Source organism: Ananas comosus, linkage group 13 (assembly GCF_001540865.1).
Source record: "Ananas comosus cultivar F153 linkage group 13, ASM154086v1, whole genome shotgun sequence".
In the NCBI taxonomy this organism is placed as follows: Eukaryota; Viridiplantae; Streptophyta; class Magnoliopsida; order Poales; family Bromeliaceae; genus Ananas; species Ananas comosus.
Window position 1 is genome coordinate 828,819 of NC_033633.1, and position 19,570 is coordinate 848,388.

The 19,570-nt window shown below is 36.6% G+C and overlaps 5 protein-coding genes across 5 annotated transcripts; 1 reads left to right on the forward strand and 4 right to left on the reverse strand.

Annotated features, from left to right (window-relative positions):
- LOC109719332 lies at positions 635-1,446 on the reverse strand. Its single transcript, XM_020245932.1, has one exon. It carries the CDS (start codon positions 1,308-1,310, stop codon positions 939-941), a length of 372 nt encoding a protein of 123 aa, XP_020101521.1. The 5' UTR covers positions 1,311-1,446; the 3' UTR covers positions 635-938.
- On the reverse strand, positions 2,416-6,411 carry LOC109719333 (UNC93-like protein 3). The gene is made up of 10 exons (XM_020245933.1): positions 6,029-6,411; positions 5,782-5,945; positions 5,289-5,352; positions 5,101-5,214; positions 4,869-4,913; positions 4,236-4,471; positions 3,700-3,790; positions 3,319-3,431; positions 3,075-3,198; positions 2,416-2,913 (listed from the first exon to the last, which is right to left on the reverse strand). The coding sequence occupies exons 1-10, from the start codon at positions 6,200-6,202 to the stop codon at positions 2,731-2,733; spliced, it is 1,308 nt and encodes a 435-aa protein (XP_020101522.1). The 5' UTR covers positions 6,203-6,411; the 3' UTR covers positions 2,416-2,730.
- On the reverse strand, positions 9,531-10,493 carry LOC109719123 (histone H2B.4-like). Its single transcript, XM_020245657.1, has one exon. The coding sequence runs from the start codon at positions 10,387-10,389 to the stop codon at positions 9,811-9,813; it is 579 nt and encodes a 192-aa protein (XP_020101246.1). The 5' UTR covers positions 10,390-10,493; the 3' UTR covers positions 9,531-9,810.
- LOC109719122 (protein MIZU-KUSSEI 1-like) lies at positions 10,882-12,117 on the forward strand. The gene is made up of 2 exons (XM_020245656.1): positions 10,882-11,396; positions 11,429-12,117. Exons 1-2 carry the CDS (start codon positions 11,290-11,292, stop codon positions 12,054-12,056), a joined length of 735 nt encoding a protein of 244 aa, XP_020101245.1. The 5' UTR covers positions 10,882-11,289; the 3' UTR covers positions 12,057-12,117.
- Positions 14,197-15,151, reverse strand: LOC109719026 (probable histone H2A.2). The gene is made up of 2 exons (XM_020245517.1): positions 14,799-15,151; positions 14,197-14,723 (listed from the first exon to the last, which is right to left on the reverse strand). Exons 1-2 carry the CDS (start codon positions 15,006-15,008, stop codon positions 14,487-14,489), a joined length of 447 nt encoding a protein of 148 aa, XP_020101106.1. The 5' UTR covers positions 15,009-15,151; the 3' UTR covers positions 14,197-14,486.

Below are 19,570 nucleotides of genomic sequence, written 5' to 3' on the forward strand. Positions count from 1 at the left end.
GATACATCTTATGTAGGGTACATTTTGAGGATGCATCCAAATCTTTACAACTAGATGAGCATTTAAAATTTTCTTTTTTTGTAAGAGAAAAGTGGTATGTTATTTGCTTTGTTCATTTTTTTAAAAAGTAAATTTAGTTGAAAATATAAATCAATTAGAATTCAAATTTGAGATCTCGGATGCCAACCACTAAGCTTTTTGTCACTTACTCTTTAGCATTTAGAAATTTCATTATCTAGTTTTCAAAGCCTTACTAAAGTGATTACCAATCTCAACCCATACGACCAAGCAAGAGTACTGGGCCTTATTGGGCCTACGTACTTGAAGAAATTTATTGGCCGCTAACTATCTACTGAAACAACAGGAGTTAGGCCGAAAATGGCCCATGTAAATTATTGGGCTTACGAGAGCACAACAAGCACTAACCTGGGCCCAACCCAAATCGCATATCATGTCCAGCATTTTGCTACAGATAATGAACATCCATTCCCAATATCTGAGTATATACGCAAGTAATTCAGAAATTATTTGCAAATTTTCTCACATTCCACCACAAGCAAGCACAAATATAGTATTGCAGTAGTAGTAACATTACCCTATATTTTTATTAGGATAGAATGTATTTATCCTGGCCTTGTAACATCCGATAACATCTCTTTTCAATTGTTTTCAAACAACACTTTATATTTGAATATATTCAGAACAAGATCAGCAGATCATTTTAGATTAAAAATCAGATTATTCTTAACATTCCAAGCACTAACATGTGTGATATCAGGATAGTCCAGGGACTTTTCATACAATTGGCCCTTTTCCTTTTCTTATTTCATTCTATTGTAACACTGCGATTTCCTTTTTTTTTTTTCTTTTTAAATTTCTTGTGCACAGGGAAACTATATGCATCTCCGTTCGAACCTCGACGGAGCTTCGTATGGAGTTCACTCGAACACGCTCTCCTCGTACTCCCACAGGCCCATGGCGCGGACGAAGAACGCGGAGGCGCCCACCACGAGCGCGGCGAAGAGCGGCGGCATGAGCGCGTCGAGCCTCGACCTGCCGAAGAGCCGTGCCGGGACGCACACCACCTCCAACGCGGGCCCCTCCGTCGGAACCCTAACCCTAGCCCCGCCGCCGCCGCGGGAGAACGCCGAGGCCGGGGACACGGCCCAGACGAACGCGGCCTCGGGCGCGAACGACGCCACGGCCACGGACGTCGTGAGGAGCGCCGTCCACGCGGCGGCGTGGAGGAGGAGCGGCCGCGGGTGGAGGAGCGCCGCGCGGATCGCGGCGGGGACGAAGATGATGTTCATGTGTTTGGTCGGCGACAGTGGTGAGGAAATTAGGGTTAGGGGTTTGAGATTGGGTGAGAAAGAGTTGGGAGATTGAGATGCATATAAGGAGGGAGCGAGCGATGAGTAGGTGAGCGACGGCGAGAAGAAGGGAAGAGCGTCGATTATAAGGGTTTGAAAATAGTAATAGGACGCTGTTCGAGTTACGGTACGAAATGACGAAAATGGCCTTGCGGAGTACACGTGGCAGATGTATGGCGGTTTCGAGCTTTCGTGTTTTTATGCGTGGGTTGAAGAGTTGGCGACGGTTGGAGCATGGGGAAGAGTGCGCGCGTGTGGGAGAAAGTGAAATGTCCGATTTGCTCCTCGTGCACATTGTGCAGCGATTAGCTCGGTTAGTGTAGACTATTAACTTAATTTGAACATTTTCGTTTTAGTAGTATTTAGTTAGATATAAGATTTGCATTTCCATTTGGGCTTATTGAAAATATCTGAATACATGACTTATTCTGACAAAACGATATTTTCTAATCCTTGTTTAAGAATTGAAATAAGAGCGTTATTTTACGGGAAGAAGAATAAATTGGTTATTTTGGAGAAAAACACTTTTAAGAGTTTCTTTGATGGTTAGAAACAGAGTTGCAAAAGTCTAGAAACTAGTTAGATATCAAGTCACAACATTGGGCAAATATAGTGTGTATATTATATGCTACACCTCAATAGTTTTACATTGAATAATATAAAAAAGTATGAAAACTTACATACGATGAATACACTAATACTAATAACTGAACTCAAGTGTTTTAGATCGATAGTTTGGACCCAACAAATTATTATAGAGCAAAACTCATCTGAGGATATTTTTCTCACACTCAAATCCATACTCGAACTGGTTTTAAGATCAAACTCCAATAAATTCTAGTTGTAGAACCGCGCAGTTATCAGAATATATAGATACAAAGACACGCCTACATAGGTAGATGAATAGGTGGACAAACTATAAGATTCACAAGGAGAGATCATAGGTAGGTGAATAATTAATAAATACATTATTAAAAAAACAAACATTTACCTAGATGTTCAACTAGAAAACTACCTACTAACAAAGCCGTTGCCACTAATAATATCTAAGTAATTGTCCTCTGTAAGATCACTGTGTTAAATCTCATATACCCTGATTATAGTTTCCGAGCCTTCCTTAGTGGAGTGTAAAAATAAGGGGACAGATAATAAATTTGGGAAGATTTAGAAGCTTAAACAAGTTGGTGCTCTATAATCTCACACAACAATTTAAGATATTAAACATAAATTACTATACATTGACATTTGAAAAGGTTGAATCGAACAACATGTTCTTTTTTCTTTTTTCTTTTTTTTTGAAGAGGAGCAATCAGTGACCAAATTGAATAGTTTTGTGTTGAATGACTTCAGCCGGCACCGGTCAAGATTTAGGTGCGAAGGATCTCTCGACCACAATAGTAAGAAAGAGAAAACCAGCAACCGAAACGCAAAGCACGGCGACCATCAGAATCAGCATCGCTTGTAACGTGATGTACGGACTGAGGAAGAAAATGACTGCAATAGAAGCCGATTGCCACACCTTCAGTTGCGCAAAAGCCGCTTCCTGTTCAATGTTTCATTACAAGCTTTCAGTGGACATGGTTCCAAATGATTTCTTTCTACTAGCACTGTTCTTATGTATATAGCCAGAAAGCACCAAAACAGCAATATAAACTAGCAAGGGAAATCAAATTAAATGTCAATATTTGTCATTGAAGTACCGACCTTGTCATTCTTGAATAGCAGTCCTAATAAAGCACTCAGCTGTGTGTTCAACACTCCATCGCCAATACCCAATATGGCACCCATAAGCAGCGGATATACAGAGCCAAGCACTCCAGTACTTGTACTGAATGTTGGAGCAACAAAATACAAGCATATTACAGAAGTCAATTCTAACAAAAAATAAGGATACATTAGGAAAACACAAAATGATTAATAATTTGAAAAAAAGAAAAGAAAATTGAACCTATAGCCCAGAAGAAGCCAAAACAGGACAAGAGCCTGAAGAAAAACTCCCCCGGAGACAATGAAAGTAATGGACTGGACTCCAGATGTGAACCGTCCGGCAACCAGTGAACACTAACAAGTGTGATAACACGAAAATAGAAGAATGAAGTAAGAAAATAGCTATCTTACTAAATATTGCATTTTCAGAAGCCAATAAGAGAGGAGAATTGATGTTTCATGCTAACATAGACAAAAAATGAAGATCAACTTCTACCTTTCAAGTCAAATTCACGCAATAGATCATGAGGAGCAATGGTACTCAACATTAAAGAAATGAACAATTTCATAGAAAAGAAAAGATGAATAAATAATAAGAGTTCATATTTATCAAGTAACATACAACAGCATCAGCAGCCCCATACACAGCCATGGCACCACCAACGCCCGAAATACCTAGTGCAGGTGTTACAATCTCCTTCGTATATTCAGCCCTGAGTTGAGCAATCATTGCATTATATTTAATATCTCAATATCTGCTAATGGAATGTTTATTAGCAAAACTGCAAAAAACTCCGTGAAGAAAGTATTATTTGCACGTTGGCCCCCTGGAATATAAAACCTACATTTAACCCAGTAAATCTATTCAGCACGCCAGCACTTACATCCATCATGATACATTTTTCTTTAAGGAATTGCTAGGCAGTCAAACTATGCTTTGACATAACCATTAAACCCCCTTTAAGAATTGATTAGATCATTTTTTAAGACTACCAAACAGTTTCTAAATGGAAAATGTAACAATAGGGCGGTTAAATTGTTAATGGTTAAATATTAAGGGGGGTAAATGTAGGTCTTTTATATTCAAGAGGGTGCTATTTTTCTGGAGAGCTTCTGCATTTCAGCCATGTTAATTTGTTTATGAAATACTGTTCTTACCACACAAATGCTTGTTGTAGACCTGAATATACAATTAGAGGAATAATAAGGAGCATCCGTATGTCCAACAAAGGAGAAATAATATACTTCAACAAAGATCCCAGTGATGAGTGCTTTGGATTATCATCTGCCTTCTCATTTCTTTCGGATAAGAAACACATAAGAATTATACCAACAACCATGCACCCAAGGAACACAGTGAACAAGAGAGTTTTTCCTGTCACACTATCCCCTTCCTGCAGTTATGTAATAGTACATTATTATGCAAGCTGATTAAACTACAAAAATTTATTAATCACTGAAGGGATCTCTTTCATTGCATATATCTAGCTGAAATTGCAGGAAAGGTTTGAAATTTAATTGGTAGAGTCAAAAGTGTTCTACGTCATCATCAGTCAACATATCAAAGACTACATGTATCCAGTTATAAACTTGTAGTGCTCTAGCTAAGTATAAGCAACCAGGATAAGGGCTTTTCAACAAAATGAGAATAGAATAGAAGAAATAAAACATTAAAGTCAAATAGTCAACAAATATAGCCACTAGCAATGATTAGTCAAGTTAATACTACAAGTTCATAAAAATGAACAAATGCCCAAGAGAGTTATGAGACTATGATGTAAGAAACCTCACTTTTCCATCTCTCAACAAGGCAAGTGATATCAAATTTCCAATGACCTGCATAGAAGAAATTTGGATTAGTCAATATCATCTAAACAGCTACTAATGCATGAGCGAGTAAGTGGATACTGCATGCAAGGAAAATTACTCATATAATAGAAAAGATGGATTAATTAAGTAAATCATCTTATGCTAGCAGAAGCTACTTCTGGTAACATAAGAAAAAAGGAAAGGAATTTTATACCTGGTGGCTAGCAAACATTCCCCAAAATTCTCCATTGAAGTTCCCTATAATGGCCCCTTCATGCAAACTATTATCTTTTGCATGGCTGAGTGCAGCAGAAGTGAGGTAAGTACCCTGGAAAGGTAGTGTATATAGATAAGGTTCTCATAAAGTTGGAAGAAGATGATTCATCATGTATGAATTCTCACCTGCCCAACCCAGATTATAGATGCAGTAAAGCCTAGATAGAGTGAAGCAGGTACCATTGTATACCTACAATGATGGCTCCATCATATAACCACATACAGATAAAAAGCATAAGTGAATTCTAAAAGAGAAGAACAAGTCAATACCACTATACACTAAACACATCTCACACAGCAGCATATTTTGTTAGATTACAGAGTGTCTCGCCAAAAATGTTATTATGAATCCCATCAAGTTCAAATCAAACACAATGTAAAATTACATAGTAAAATCAAAATTGTCGAAGTACATGAGCCCTAAACTTTAGGCACGGATGTACCCGAACTAAGCTTTTTTTTCTTTACTAAATTTCATTAAGGTCATCGATTTTGAGTCAGTGAACCAATCAACTGATGACATTCACTAAGCAAATGATGAGCAATCATCTAGCAAGGCATTAAACCAAAGTCACAAGATATATGCGAAAAGAATTAGGATATTATTCAAAATGCTCACCAAGACGGTTTCAAATTGGACGCGATGAACAACAAGTAGCCACTGGTGCCAAGCACGAGCGCTCTCTTCGACCCCAAAACCCTAACCACAGCAGAGGCCACAACCGAGAACAGAGTGAACGAGAGGTACAGAATCCCCAGAGAAATCGTTCCCAGATCCTCCTCCTACACAGGACACCCAACTACACACATCAACAACAACAACGAATCCATTTGGAAACCCTAAGAGAGGCGAGAAGAGCGCTCACGGTGTTGACGGTGGTCTCCAGATTCTGGGCGGCGCCATAGGCGGAGAAGACGAAGAGGAAAGCGGAGCTGAGTATGTGCACATCCCGGGCGTGGTTCCGTCGAATTGTCGCCCTAGACGAGGATCCCGCCTCGTTCTCCACGTCGACGACCAAGGGCGCGGCCTCCTCCGCCATGGCTCCACCTCGGAGAGCTCCCTCTGTCTCCCTCAAGCTTCCTCCTCCTTGGGATCTCAGAGATGGAGAGGCGAGGAGAGAGGAGGAGGAGGAGGAGGAGGAAGAGATAGAGATGGAAATGGAATCTGGAGGGATCTCATGGGAGTTGTTAAATTTAGCGGGGAAATAGTGAGGAGCGATCGAAGCTCCTCTCTCTCTGAAAGGAACAAAAAAAAGAAAAAAAAAAAAAAAAAAAAAAAAAAACTGAAAATGAGTTTCAACAGAGTAAGCCAAGTGAAAAACGACAAGCTACAGAATACAGATACAGCCAAAGAAATGCTCTCTAAATTAGCAATTAAAAAATTAAAAAAATCAAAATAAAATGTAATGAGGAAGATTCTGTTTACTGTGCTACTGCCAACTCAGCATTCCTCAAAAAAAAAAAAGCACAATTTTATAAACAAATTTTTATAATTTCTCAACCAGCTATAATTATATTTAATTATATATATGATTAATGCTACTTTACATTTACCCAAAAATTAAGATGAACTGGTTTAAGATGCCTGCATTATTTTACAAACTAAATTATTGTTCACGATATTTATTCAATTTAAATACTCTATAATATTACAATTTATTAAATATTATAAAAAATATAAATAAATATAGCATTATCTTTTTCAATTCAGTACAATTAATTTCTTTTCTTATTTTATTCAGTGCATTAACAAACGTCTAAATTGTATATCTAAAAAATCTATTTGGCAGCATAAGAGTTCTAAAAAGGTGCGATTTAAACAGAGCAATGTGAAAAAGAAAATGTCCAAAAAAAACTTCTAATCACAACAGTACTCCAACTTCTTAAACACGCGGGATATTTTATTTGCCAAATATTTAACTATTTTCTTGTTAAAAAATATATTTAAAAGACGGGACAAACAAGCACTATCGATAAATACTAAACAAAAAACCCATCCTTATGAAATAATTGTATTCAATATGTTATTAGATGCGAGCATATGAACACCCAATTAGTTATACTAATTCACAATTGGATTAAAGGATTCACCGAAGGATAAACTGAAAAACACTGCAAGCAGCCAAGCACTGCTCTCATAAAATTGAAGCAACAAAATATCGAGGAAATTTGACAAACCATCAATAAAATGCACAAAACCAAGTTTTGACAAAAAAAAAAAAAAAAAAAAAAAAAAAATGTTTGGCTTCAGAGGTGCTATAAATCATATTTTTAGTCAAAAAAAGTCATAACAAAGATTAAGTTACTATACTATTAATAGTACCAAACACTTACTACTATACTATTAATAGTACCAACCACTTTGTATTATTACATTTTTGATCCTTGGATAAAGGAATGTACAGTTAAGATGATAGTATCTCTTAAGGTCGAATAGGTGTTTAGTTAAATACGGATAAAAATGGTCAAAAAGATAGATCTAACGGTGATAAACTCAATAGCAACGAGTGCTTGATATTATCGATAGTGTAGTAATCAAAATCCCATACAATGCAATTATCTAAAGATCCGCCAAAAACAATTAGAGCGATAGAAGAGACTCCATATGTAAAGTGCCCAGCAACCAACGAACACTAGAAAACGTAGGATAAAACCTCAAAAATTAGCACCAACCCAGCAACAATTGCACCATATAAAATCACGATCGTTTTGTCTTCAGGTTATCAAAGAATATGTCACGAGTTATAACATAGTGGAGGACAATAGAATGCAAACAAGAATTAAAGTAATTCAACAATAAAAGGTTGTATACTGAGGACAATTATGCAGGAGACCTACAATTGCACCTGCAGCACCATATACAGCCATTGCACCACCAAAAAACAAAAAGAAGTAATGGTTAATACCAGCTATAAACCCGAGAACAAAATCTCGACTTTAAAAAGAAATAAGCTTAGGGTGATATGTTTCTTTGCCATACAAATGCTTGCTGTAAACCTGAATATGCCAAAGGAGGAAGCAAGAGCACCATACAGATGTCAAAGAGTGGAGAAATGATAGAAACAAAGAATAAATCCAAGGGATGAATGTATTATAATATCAGGCGCTTTTTCATCTTCATTAGAAAGGAAACACATCAGTGCGATACCAATGACTGTGATCCCTACAAAAATAATAAACAGTAGAATTTCCCTATAGTTATGTGATAGTTCATCCAAGTGAGTTAACAGAGAAATACAATCACCATAGGAAATATATATATATATATATATATATATATGGAAACTATAATAGAAGTACAACAGGATGAAATTGAAATCCTGACGAAAACTTAAAAAAACACAAGTAGGAATAGTTACATAACAGGAAAAAGAGGGAAAGACGACTAACTTTTCCACCTCTCAAGAAGACAAGTGAAATCAAATTGCCAATAACCTGCAAATTTATGGGAGCATAGAGAACATTATGGGGCCATTAATTTGATGCGATTGTAAATGTTGTGTAATTCAAGATATACACAGTTGGAATTGTTTCAATGATAGTTGCTCTTATCTTGTTTGGCTATGGGCCATTGACACTAATGCAACTATTTTTTTCTCGCTTGGTAGCATGCATCTGAAAGCTGTACTTGTTAGATCCTATTACTTCATATGAGGGGTGGTCAGATGAAGGTGGATGAGTGAATTTATATCCAATGTTAAATTACTCTTCCTTACTATTGCATTCCCGTCCACATCCAATCTATACTTAGATACAACTATAACTAAATCAACAAGATATGTAGGCTCTCACAGAGTCAAACATGCAATGCAGTCGAAGTTGCAGCATACATACAGCGCGTGATATAATGCAAACACGCATTGTAGAATGATGCAATCCAGTGGTTCTGTAATGAAGTTCTATGACTAAGAAAACTGTGACTGATATTAACAGAAAATTTTTCAAGAGAACAGAAAAACAGATCTCAATTTGATCGTAAAAATTCTGATATGCTGTCAACACAGTGAGCTGCCTCATTGAGTAAACAGAAATCCAAGAAGCACTTATTGAATAAAAAATGATTCACCATATGATTGCCCAAAGATGAGACAAGTGACACCCAAATTCAACAATCTAATCTTTCACCAACCATCTAAAGATCTAGAAGTCATATAGTAGAAGAACTGCTCTTAAGAGGAACATACCCAAGTTACTAACTCAGAGAACAAAACTGCTCTTAGTCAACCAAGAGATTACTTCTTTCTAACAAAACTCAAGCAAGAGCTTAGATGAAGAAAAATTGAGAAATTAAAATAACTCAAAAATTACTACTCTAAGAAGTTTAAAAAAGAGAATAATCACATAATTGAGAGCTCATGAACCACATACTAGACTCAATGCCACAATGCCCCTTTCAATACCATCATTTATAAACATTATATATTGCAGGGCTGTAGTACTTTGAAACAGTCACACTCTTATACTTAGTAATCGTAATTAGTGCTACAAAAAGCAAAATTTAAAACTAATACTTGTTAATTCAGGATAGACTTAAGAGATATATTACATCGAAAACCAAAATAGAGACCTTCCAAACTAAAAGGAGGACCGAGAGATTAGACGAGGAATATCCACAAATCCAAAACCCTAACCCTACTCTCCGATCGCTTCAAGAGCTAGTAAACTTGGTCACTGCCTTGGTGCCCTCGGAGACGGCGTGCTTGGCGAGCTCGCCGGGGAGTACGAGGCGCACCGAGGTCTGGATCTCGCGGGAGGTGATGGTGGGCTTCTTGTTGTATCGGGCGAGTCGAGAAGCTTCTTGCGCGAGCTTCTCGAAGATGTCGTTGATGAAGGAGTTCATGATGCTCATCGCCTTGCTCGAGATCCCGATGTCGGGGTGAACCTGCTTCAGAACCTTGAAGATGTAGATCTTATACGTCTCCGAGCTCCTCTTCGCCTTCTTCTTCTTCCTGTTGCTCGCCTTGTCCCCGTCCTTGGACGCGGGGAGGCGCTTCTCGGCCCTCGGCTTCTTCTCCGCCGCCGCGGCGGAGGGCTTCTTCTCCTTCTCCTCCGGCGCCTTCTCCGCCGCCTCCGACGAGGGCTTCTTCTCCGCCGGGGGCTTCTTCTCCGCCTTGGGCGCCATTGGAGAGCGAAAATGGAGCTCGGGTACGAGGGTTTTGAAGCAAGCGAAAGGAGGGAGCGATTTGGCCGATGATCGTGGGGACAGGAAAAGGTGGCGAAAGAACATATTATATATAGGGAGGAAAGGGAGAAGATGATTGGTTGACGCTTTGATCTCGCGGATCGATGAGTTGGGTGCCGATTTGGCCGTGGGATAAGGGATCCGGTTGAATATATTGAACGGTGCGGATTCAGCGGGTTTAAATTATACCAAGCAGATTGGTGACGTGGCAATACGATGGCGAAAGAAGTAGTTGGGCCTGAAAGAAGGCCCAAGTCCGATCCACTTGTAATTTGGGCCGAGTTTTTATTTGAATAAAGGTTTTTTTATATTAATTTAAAAAAAAAATCTACTAGACAATTTTCGAATTTGGATTGGTTTAAATTTTGCTTTTGTGGAGCTTTGTCTTTTTTTTATTATGATCCCTCAGATCAATGCAGAAATTTATAATACTGCTACAATTGTTAATTCGTTTTATCTACAACTAAATTTCAACAGTCCCTTGAAAAACTATCTTCAACCACAAAATTGAAAAAAAAAAAAAAAAAAAAAAAANGCACGAACACACGCGCATATATATTCCAGTACATCCAGAAACAGTTCATGTTCGGATTGATCTCACGCGATCCATCGGAACAAAAATTTGGCGCTGACCTTTTCCAACGTGTGAAACTACTTTATCTACCATTCACCACGTGAATAGTATAATAAATTTTAATTTTAAAGTTGCATGAACAGCAAAATTCGGAGAACACCAAAATTTTCTTTGGATCCATATCAACTAATTCAGAGGAGATAAGATTAAACAACCTTCATTCTTATCGACAAATATTCCCTAATTCAAAAACCTTAATATATCATCCATATGAATGAATGAATAAAATTCTTGAAAAGAGTATACTACAAAATTGTTTTATTACTGGAATTAGTAGTGGATCGCAATATAGAATAAGATAAGATACGTTCATGGAGTGGTTCAAAAGACGAGGGGTTACCCAGGTATACGAGTCCAAGACCCCCGTGTTCACCGTATCCACGCCATCGACGCCCGAACTCGGCATCGACTTCCAAACCCCGCCGACGCCNTCGGCATCGACTTCCAAAACCCGCCGACGCCTTCGCGACTCCGCTCCCTCGTTGGAGCATTCCGTCGAACACGTCGAGCGCACCCCCGCGCCCAACCTCAACCTCTACCCTCCTCCCTCGGCTCCATCGTGGTCGCCACCGTGTTCGGCCTCCGTGTCCCCGGCGCCCGCATCCACCTCGCGATCCAACCCCACCCCAGATCCCCGCCCCTCGCCGTGATCGAGCTTGCCACCACCACGGGCGCGTTCATGGCCGACATCGCGTCGGGGCCCCTCAACTTCGTGCTCCAGTGCGCCACGCGCGGCGGCACGGACGCGCCGCCGCTGTGGGAGGAGGCGCGGTGGGCGCAGTTCTGCAACGGGTGCGTGTCCGGCTCGGCGCGGCGGCGCGGCGGCGGGGATGCGGACGCGGTTGATCTGAGGGTGATCGATATGCTCGAGCACGTCTCGTTCGGGGCCGGGATACTCCCCGATTACTTCGTGGGGACGGGGACGGGGACGGGGACGGGGACGGGGCCGGTGGATCTCGTGTACATGCGCGCGCGGTACGAGCGCGTTGTTCGATCCAAGGACGCGGAGGTGCTCTCCATGTTGGGTTCCGAGGTAAAGGGTTATCCCGAGATTAGCTTTAACTTAATTAGGGTTTAGTATGGAGAGATTACGAAATTTTTCTTTTTCTTTTAACTTATAAAGCACAAGTACTATCTTGTGCAATTTGTTAATGANATTTTTTTTTTCCCTTCTTTCTTTGATTGAGGCCTATTCAACTTTTTTACCCCTTTCTAACCCACCTGCCTCGCTTTTTTTGTTTTCTTTTTTTTTTTTTTTTTTTTTTTTTTTTTGTTGAAGTTTGATACACAGCGAAGTCCAAAATTAAAATAGATTATTATATTATTTCGCTTATTCAATTTTAAGTAGGTTTATTTAATATTTTGACTTTGCTGGAGTTTGTGTTAACTTTGCATGGAGAGTGTGGGTAAAGTTTAATGCGTGCAATAGTAAGATAAGTTTGTTATGACTATCTTTAAGAAACGATTTTAAGTGCTAAAGGTTGTTGTGTTAATATATACCAAATGGAAAAAGTTAATGCGAGAATTAGCAATTGGAACTTAAAGACTCCGTTATTATACAACTTGTTTCTGATGAACGATTTTGTTATCTTTCTTTTCTGAGTTTGGGATTAGATTTGTACCAAAGAAAATAGAGCAAACTGCATAAATATGTTTCTTGATGTATGGTAATAATCATATCTTAATCAACTTAATTCATTTTTCAGTTTTTAATTGAATCAAAATAATCGTATCCTAACTATTTTCCGAATGGGATCACAATAACTTAACAGACTCAATAATCATATCCTTGCATTCAATTATTTACAAAAACAAGCTATATAGCTTAACTGACTTCAACAACATTCGGACGGTATGCAACAAAAATATACCTTGCATTCAATTTACCCTATTGCTTTTCCGCCCAGCACATGGTTGATTTTTATGCAGATCCAACTTCTCACACTGATGCAGACGCAAAAAAGGTTGTTCCTTTCGCCGAAAGTGAAATTTAGATTGAAATGAATAAAAGGTTATAACTCAAATTCAAGTAAAAATTATTTCTTTCTCGCTATTTGTTTTCATAGTTATAAATGTAAAATTTGGCAAGCTCTAAAGCTTGCTCGGCAGAAAATGAATAAAGTAAAAATTATAATTTATATATTACATAATAAATAACCTAATTAATAATAAATTTAAAAAATAATATAATTGTACTTTTTATATAATTAAAACATGTAATCTAAAACAACCAAATTTATTCTTTTTTATACATAAATTATAATAATACACCAATAAAATTATAAAGTAAAAAAATTATTAATATTCAACTAACCAATTTTTATTATATTATAAACGTGCAAATCAAATGAAAAAAATATTAAAACCTATTTAAACAACTTCACCCCTCTCCACTTTCACCCAAACAAACCCTCCACTTTCACTCAAACAAACAAACTCTACCTCGGGCTCGAGTTTTGAACTCAGCCAGGCCAAATTGGAGGCCTTGTTTACTGCTAAAATAGTAATAAACTCTCATATGAGATATGTTAATATGGACACTGGAGATAAAATCATGTTAGCAGGGCCTATTTGATCATTTTAACATGGATATTTAACATTAAAAATTTAGTTTTTTTCCAATTTCAGCCTAACAATTATAGGCTTTGTTTGAATGAAAATTTTATTCAATGTATACTTCTTTTATTTACTTTAAGAATATGTATTATATTTGGAAGATGAGAAGTGTGATCAAATAATATAGAATGGATATCTCTTTCGCAATGGATATCACTTTCGCACTTCAAGATAATACTTTCAGAATTTTATCTTACAGATTAAATATATGCTATTTTATCGAATCATGCACATCAGGATACATCTAAGGAGCAACACACTTGAATTCTTTAATTCTCAATTTTGTACTTAAAAAAAATTGCATACCAAATAAGTTGCTAGTGGATATTTTATTAATCCAAGCAGGTCCTACTCGTTCTAATCTACTCTCTTATGTGAGATAAAATAGAGAGAACACTCCATTAATATCCAACACTACAGGACCATAATAAATTGTGCAATTATAGTTGAGACCTTAAAAACCACCTTAACCACCTTAACCACATACCAATTATGTAGAAAACCATGGCTTTTCTTTTTATCCTTGGCTCGGAAATGAATTAGGATTCATGATAATATATATCATCAAAGCAATCAATTTAGCTTTAGGAGAAGATTAAAAAAACGAAGTTAAGTTAAATTTATTCATCAGAGAAAAGAAAAGGCAAAAGGAAAAAAAGAAAAAAAAAAAAGAAGAAGCATCTTGATCACATCTACAAGGAGAGAAGCTCTCCTTCCCCCCCTCCACCTCCACTTCCACCTCCACCCACGAGATCGAAGCAGAGAATTAGAAACCCTAATTAAGCGCCAAATTACATACAAAATACATAACAACAACACAGTAGAAGTAGAAGTAGCAGTAGAAGCAGTACCAGTGAACAACAACAACATGGGGGGTGAGGGGCCGCGCACATTACGCCTTTTTGGGCGATTTGGTGGGCTTGGGAGTCGGCGACTTGGGCTCCTTGCTCGCCGACTTCTTGGGGAGGAGCACGGGGTTGATGTTGGGGAGCACCCCGCCGTGCGCGATCGTGACCCCGGCGAGGAGCTTCCCCAGCTCCTCGTCGTTCCGCACGGCGAGCAACACGTGCCGCGGTATGATCCGGTTCTTCTTGTTGTCCCTCGCCGCGTTCCCCGCGAGCTCCAGCACCTGGATCGCACGGATCCACCAGGGTTAGGGTTGTGTGCTCGAGGGTTTGGGGCTAGGGTTAGGGTTAGGGTTTACCTCGGCGGCGAGGTACTCGAGGACGGCGGCGAGGTAGACGGGGGCGCCGGTGCCGACGCGCTGGGAGTAGCGGCCCTTCTTCAGGTAGCGCCCGATCCGGCCCACGGGGAACTGGAGCCCCGCTTTCACGGATCTCGACACCGGCTTCTTCTTCGGGCCGCCCCCCTTTCGCCCCGCCGCCCCCTTCTTCACCTTCCCTCCCCCGTCCATGGCGATCTTCCTCTCTCTCTCTCTCTCTCTTCCTTTCTCTCTCTAGCTCTCTCTCCCTCTCTCTCTCTCTCTGTAGCTCTCCACTTTTCTCTCTACGGTTCGGGACGATGACGATCGGGCAAAAGGGGTGGGAGAGGAGATTGGTTGTGTTTTTGGTATGGGGGAGTCCGGGCCGTTGGATCGAGGTTGATCTACGGAAGAGGGGGTGAGGAAACGGTGATCCGTGGGACTCGGGATTGACCAGTGAGGAGAAGGCGCGGGGACTTAAATTCGGTTGCACGCGAGGACATGATGAAAGTTGACTCGACATGTGACTCGAGTTTAAATTATCTGTTGGACGAATTGACGATTGAATCACTTTATCGCATGGACCGGGTGTATACGTATATCTTATATAAATATAAATAAATATAATATATTTGTTAAAAAAATAATTAAAGTATCAAATAATGATTTATTATATTATTTAATAAGCTTGGGCAAAATACATATAAAAATATAAATTTTGGTTATTCATTTCTTACAAATCAAATAATAATTTTTCTCTACTTTTTATTATTGAGTATTTATTTTAGGTTGTATGTGGAGATTAATTTATATTGTACGTAACTAATTTATAGTTTATTTGGATGAATAGAAAAGAAGAAAAATAAAGAAAATAAAATTTTTCCTTAATTTTCAATTTCTCTTTATTAAAATAAAATTAATGTAAAGTAATCAATATAGTTTCAAAACAAAAAAGCATTCACTTAATAAAATAGTATAAGTTTTTTTTATTGAAACATTTCGTAAAATTTTTTTTACAATTATATTCATTTTTATCGTACCACCATACAATTATTGCACCATAAATAACCAAACGAAAACTCATGTTGCATGGTATCTAACTAATAAAATTTTAAATTATATAATATTTTATGCATAAGCCCATTATAGTATAAAACAAATTTCTCGAATTAGATTTTTACCGTAGGATATTAATAAAGAAAATTAGGGGCGGGACATGCGGCGTATATAGATACACCAGGTGCAAGCACTAGTTTGTCCATGGTGGGGTCATGAGGTGGAGGGTTGGGTCACATGTTGGGTGAGTTTTGTGGGTTCCTTTGTTAATTAGTGTATGCACGGTTGTCGAGGATAAGCAAAATGGATTAGCGACTTAGCGTGCGTGTTTTTTTGCATCTTTCCCCTTGCAATCTTTCAATATTGCGAGTAACTCTCTCATCCGTAGATTTGGATAACTTTATTATTTTTAAAAAATTATTTATTTACTTAATAAAATATTCTAAAATAGATAATTGTAGTATACTCTATACTAAATAATACGTTTTCTATTTAATAGTCTTTGACAATTGGAAACATTATTAATATTAATATCAATATTGCCTAATTTGAAATTTATTTCCAAATTTCTATCATAAAATAGGGATAATGAAATTAATTTGACTTATAAAAAATTTAAAGTACTATAAATCAAGTTTAATAATATCGCACGTCGAATCAAATATTTTATTATTGAAGACATAATAGTGGCTTGTAGGCTTCTTATTTTCGAGAATATCTAACTCGACTTTATAAAAGTAATGCAGAAATAAAATTAATCGCTTGGAATATATTGTGTTTTATATTTAACTTCTCAACATTAAATGCTAATTCTCTACTATTAAGAGAGGCTAGGACAAAAGAAAAGAAAAAAAAATAGTATATTGGGAACAAAGAATAAAAAAAATAAAAGAATTTAAGAAAGAAAAAAAAAAAAAACATAAAAGCTATTACTATCTTCGATCATTAACTTGCACATCTTCTGATATAAACAAAATAAAACTTTTACTCCAATAAAAATGGGGTACAAAAAAATTGTAATTGAAAGACATTAGTTAGATGCTCGTTTCATATTTAATAAACTTGTCAAATTGGCAAAAATTGCATCCAATTTCACAATTCAGTGAGTCTATTTGGCGTGTCGAATTAGTAAAAATAACATGATTCAAAAAACTAAGAGACAGTAATGATGTTCATATCATGGATCTTCATTATTGTACTTGCATAAATTAGAGGTAAGTTAACATAATCTCAAAAAACAACTACATTTCACCAGATAACACTGGATCTTAATTATTTGTGAATTACATGAATATTAAAAGATGACATACTTGACAAATGAGGCGAAGTAAACTGGCATTAATTATTGCCTTATCTTGTTATTAGTCAACATTATATATATATATATTATGTAGTCATTAGTGATAAATTAAGCACATCTTGCAATGCAGAAGCAGAAACCATATATACAACATTCATGGTTTCATTATGCAGGAACTACATGCATTAGCCACATGCTCAGATCCAATATTATCGTAACACGTTGAATTAATTAGAAAAAAATATATACTAGCTAGATTTGTTACATTATAGGTCACGAAACTTACGATGAAATAAATATTCGTAGGATCAAAATCATGTGTTAACCATTTATTTTAAACGAAGCAAACACAAACACAAACAAGGGATTATCCTTTGCGAATATTGTATAGTAATTGATAATAATTAATTATAAGCATTCCGTTGACAGGAGGAAACTGTGAGGAACAAGCAAAGGCTCCAATTCAACTCTCAGCGCATGTGAAATAATTACTGTAACCGGAGAATCTCCCCCCAAAAAATAATCGTAGATGTGGAGTTAGTGACTCCATAAATATTATTGGTATATATTAATATTAATATTAGGTTGCAGATTAATAGCCTATAAAAATGATATTTTAAATGTATACGTTGATCGGAGCTAGAAATGGACGGTCCAAACGCATTTCAACTCAAATAAATAGTAATTTTTTCAACATGTAATTATTTTTAAAAAAATTAAACTTATGTTTCTGAGTCTATTATTTTGGAGATGGAAATATTATTTTCCGAAAAATGATTCTTTTATTAATGCTCTCACGTGGAACGGGCTCCCTCCCAAGCGTTGCTTCATTTTCCTTGTACTCCTCTTTGGAGACAAAGGCCTAAAATTTATATTTTTATTTCTTTTAGAAAAAACTTTAAATACCTCCCTTATAGTTTCATTCTTTTTCACTTTAGTACACTATAATTTAAAGTGTATCAAGTTTGTACCCGTGGTTTTGCACTTTTTTACTTTAATACCCTATGGTTTAAAGTGTATCGAGTTAGTATCATGTGGTTTTGCACTTTCTCACTTTAGTACCCTGTAGTTTAAAAATCACAGGATACTAACTTGATACAAAAATAAAATCAAAGAGTACTAACTTGATACACTTTAAATTATAGGATACTAAAGTGAGAAAGTGTGAAACCGTATGGTACTAACTTGATACATTTTAAATCATAGAGTACTAAAAGAAAAAGTGCGAAGCTACAGGGAGGTTTTTGAAGTTTTTCCTTTCTTTTATTTATAAATTTTAAATTTTTAATTATTTGATTGTCAGAAAAGTCAACTTGGTCATTCACCAGCTAATTTACCTAAAACACCCTCGAATTAATGTAAAAAAAACGACCTATATTATGTTTAGTTTAATCTCTCTTTATATTAAAAAAATATTTAAAGAAATAATATTTCTGCACATGTTTTAGTCAGGCCAAATAAACTGTAATTGTCACACAAATTTTTGATAAAATAGGTCATGTTATGATCCTATAAATATGATACAAATTAAGTTTAGTAACAGTAGCAATTTTTTTTTGCTAGTTAGACTTAGTTTGGTATTGAGGTCTATCAAACGTTATTAGATAAAATGGAGTTAAGGAAAAAGTATATAGGGATATGTTTCTGCGTTCTCCGGTGGGACCGCAGAAAATATATCGTAACCAACTCATCGCGATATGCGGAACGCAATATTACGTACGAAAACAAATATGATATTTTTCCAACGTACTTTTCCACCGGACGTAACGTAATCTCTCCGCAATCCCAAACGAAGCCTTAGTATCACATGTACAATCATATGCAACTTATCACAATTTTCATATAATTATCTCATTGGGCATTTTGGTAAACAAAGGGTGTAAACAATGTAATAGCAAATGAGATGTACTAATTTAACATCACTTCAATTATTATGTATCTTTCCCCTCCACGTTCTCACAATATTAAAGTCACCAGTAATTTTATCTAATTTAATAGTTTTAATCATATTTTTAATAAATAAAAAAGAAACAAAATAACGGCTAATAGCTACTAGATTTATTAAATTTAATAAAATTTTTAATTTAACTAACTAAAATCTCAAATAAGAAAATTAAAAGTTAAGATCTCACGTGGCATTCTTGCATTCTTTTTATTTTTTAAAAAAATCTTTGTGGAAATATATATATTTTTTATTATTATGGTCAGTTAATTTATAATATATCTCTGCCAAGTAACAGTGATAATTTTTTTAAAAAAGTTTAAACATAAAAAATATTTTTAATTCTAATTTTTGTTATTAGATAAAATACGTTAAATATAAAGATTGTAAGTAATTCATTATTCTCACTTATGCTATTTCATATATTCTTTTTAAAATTAGAAAATTACGGAGATATCAACGAAGACCAAAAATTAT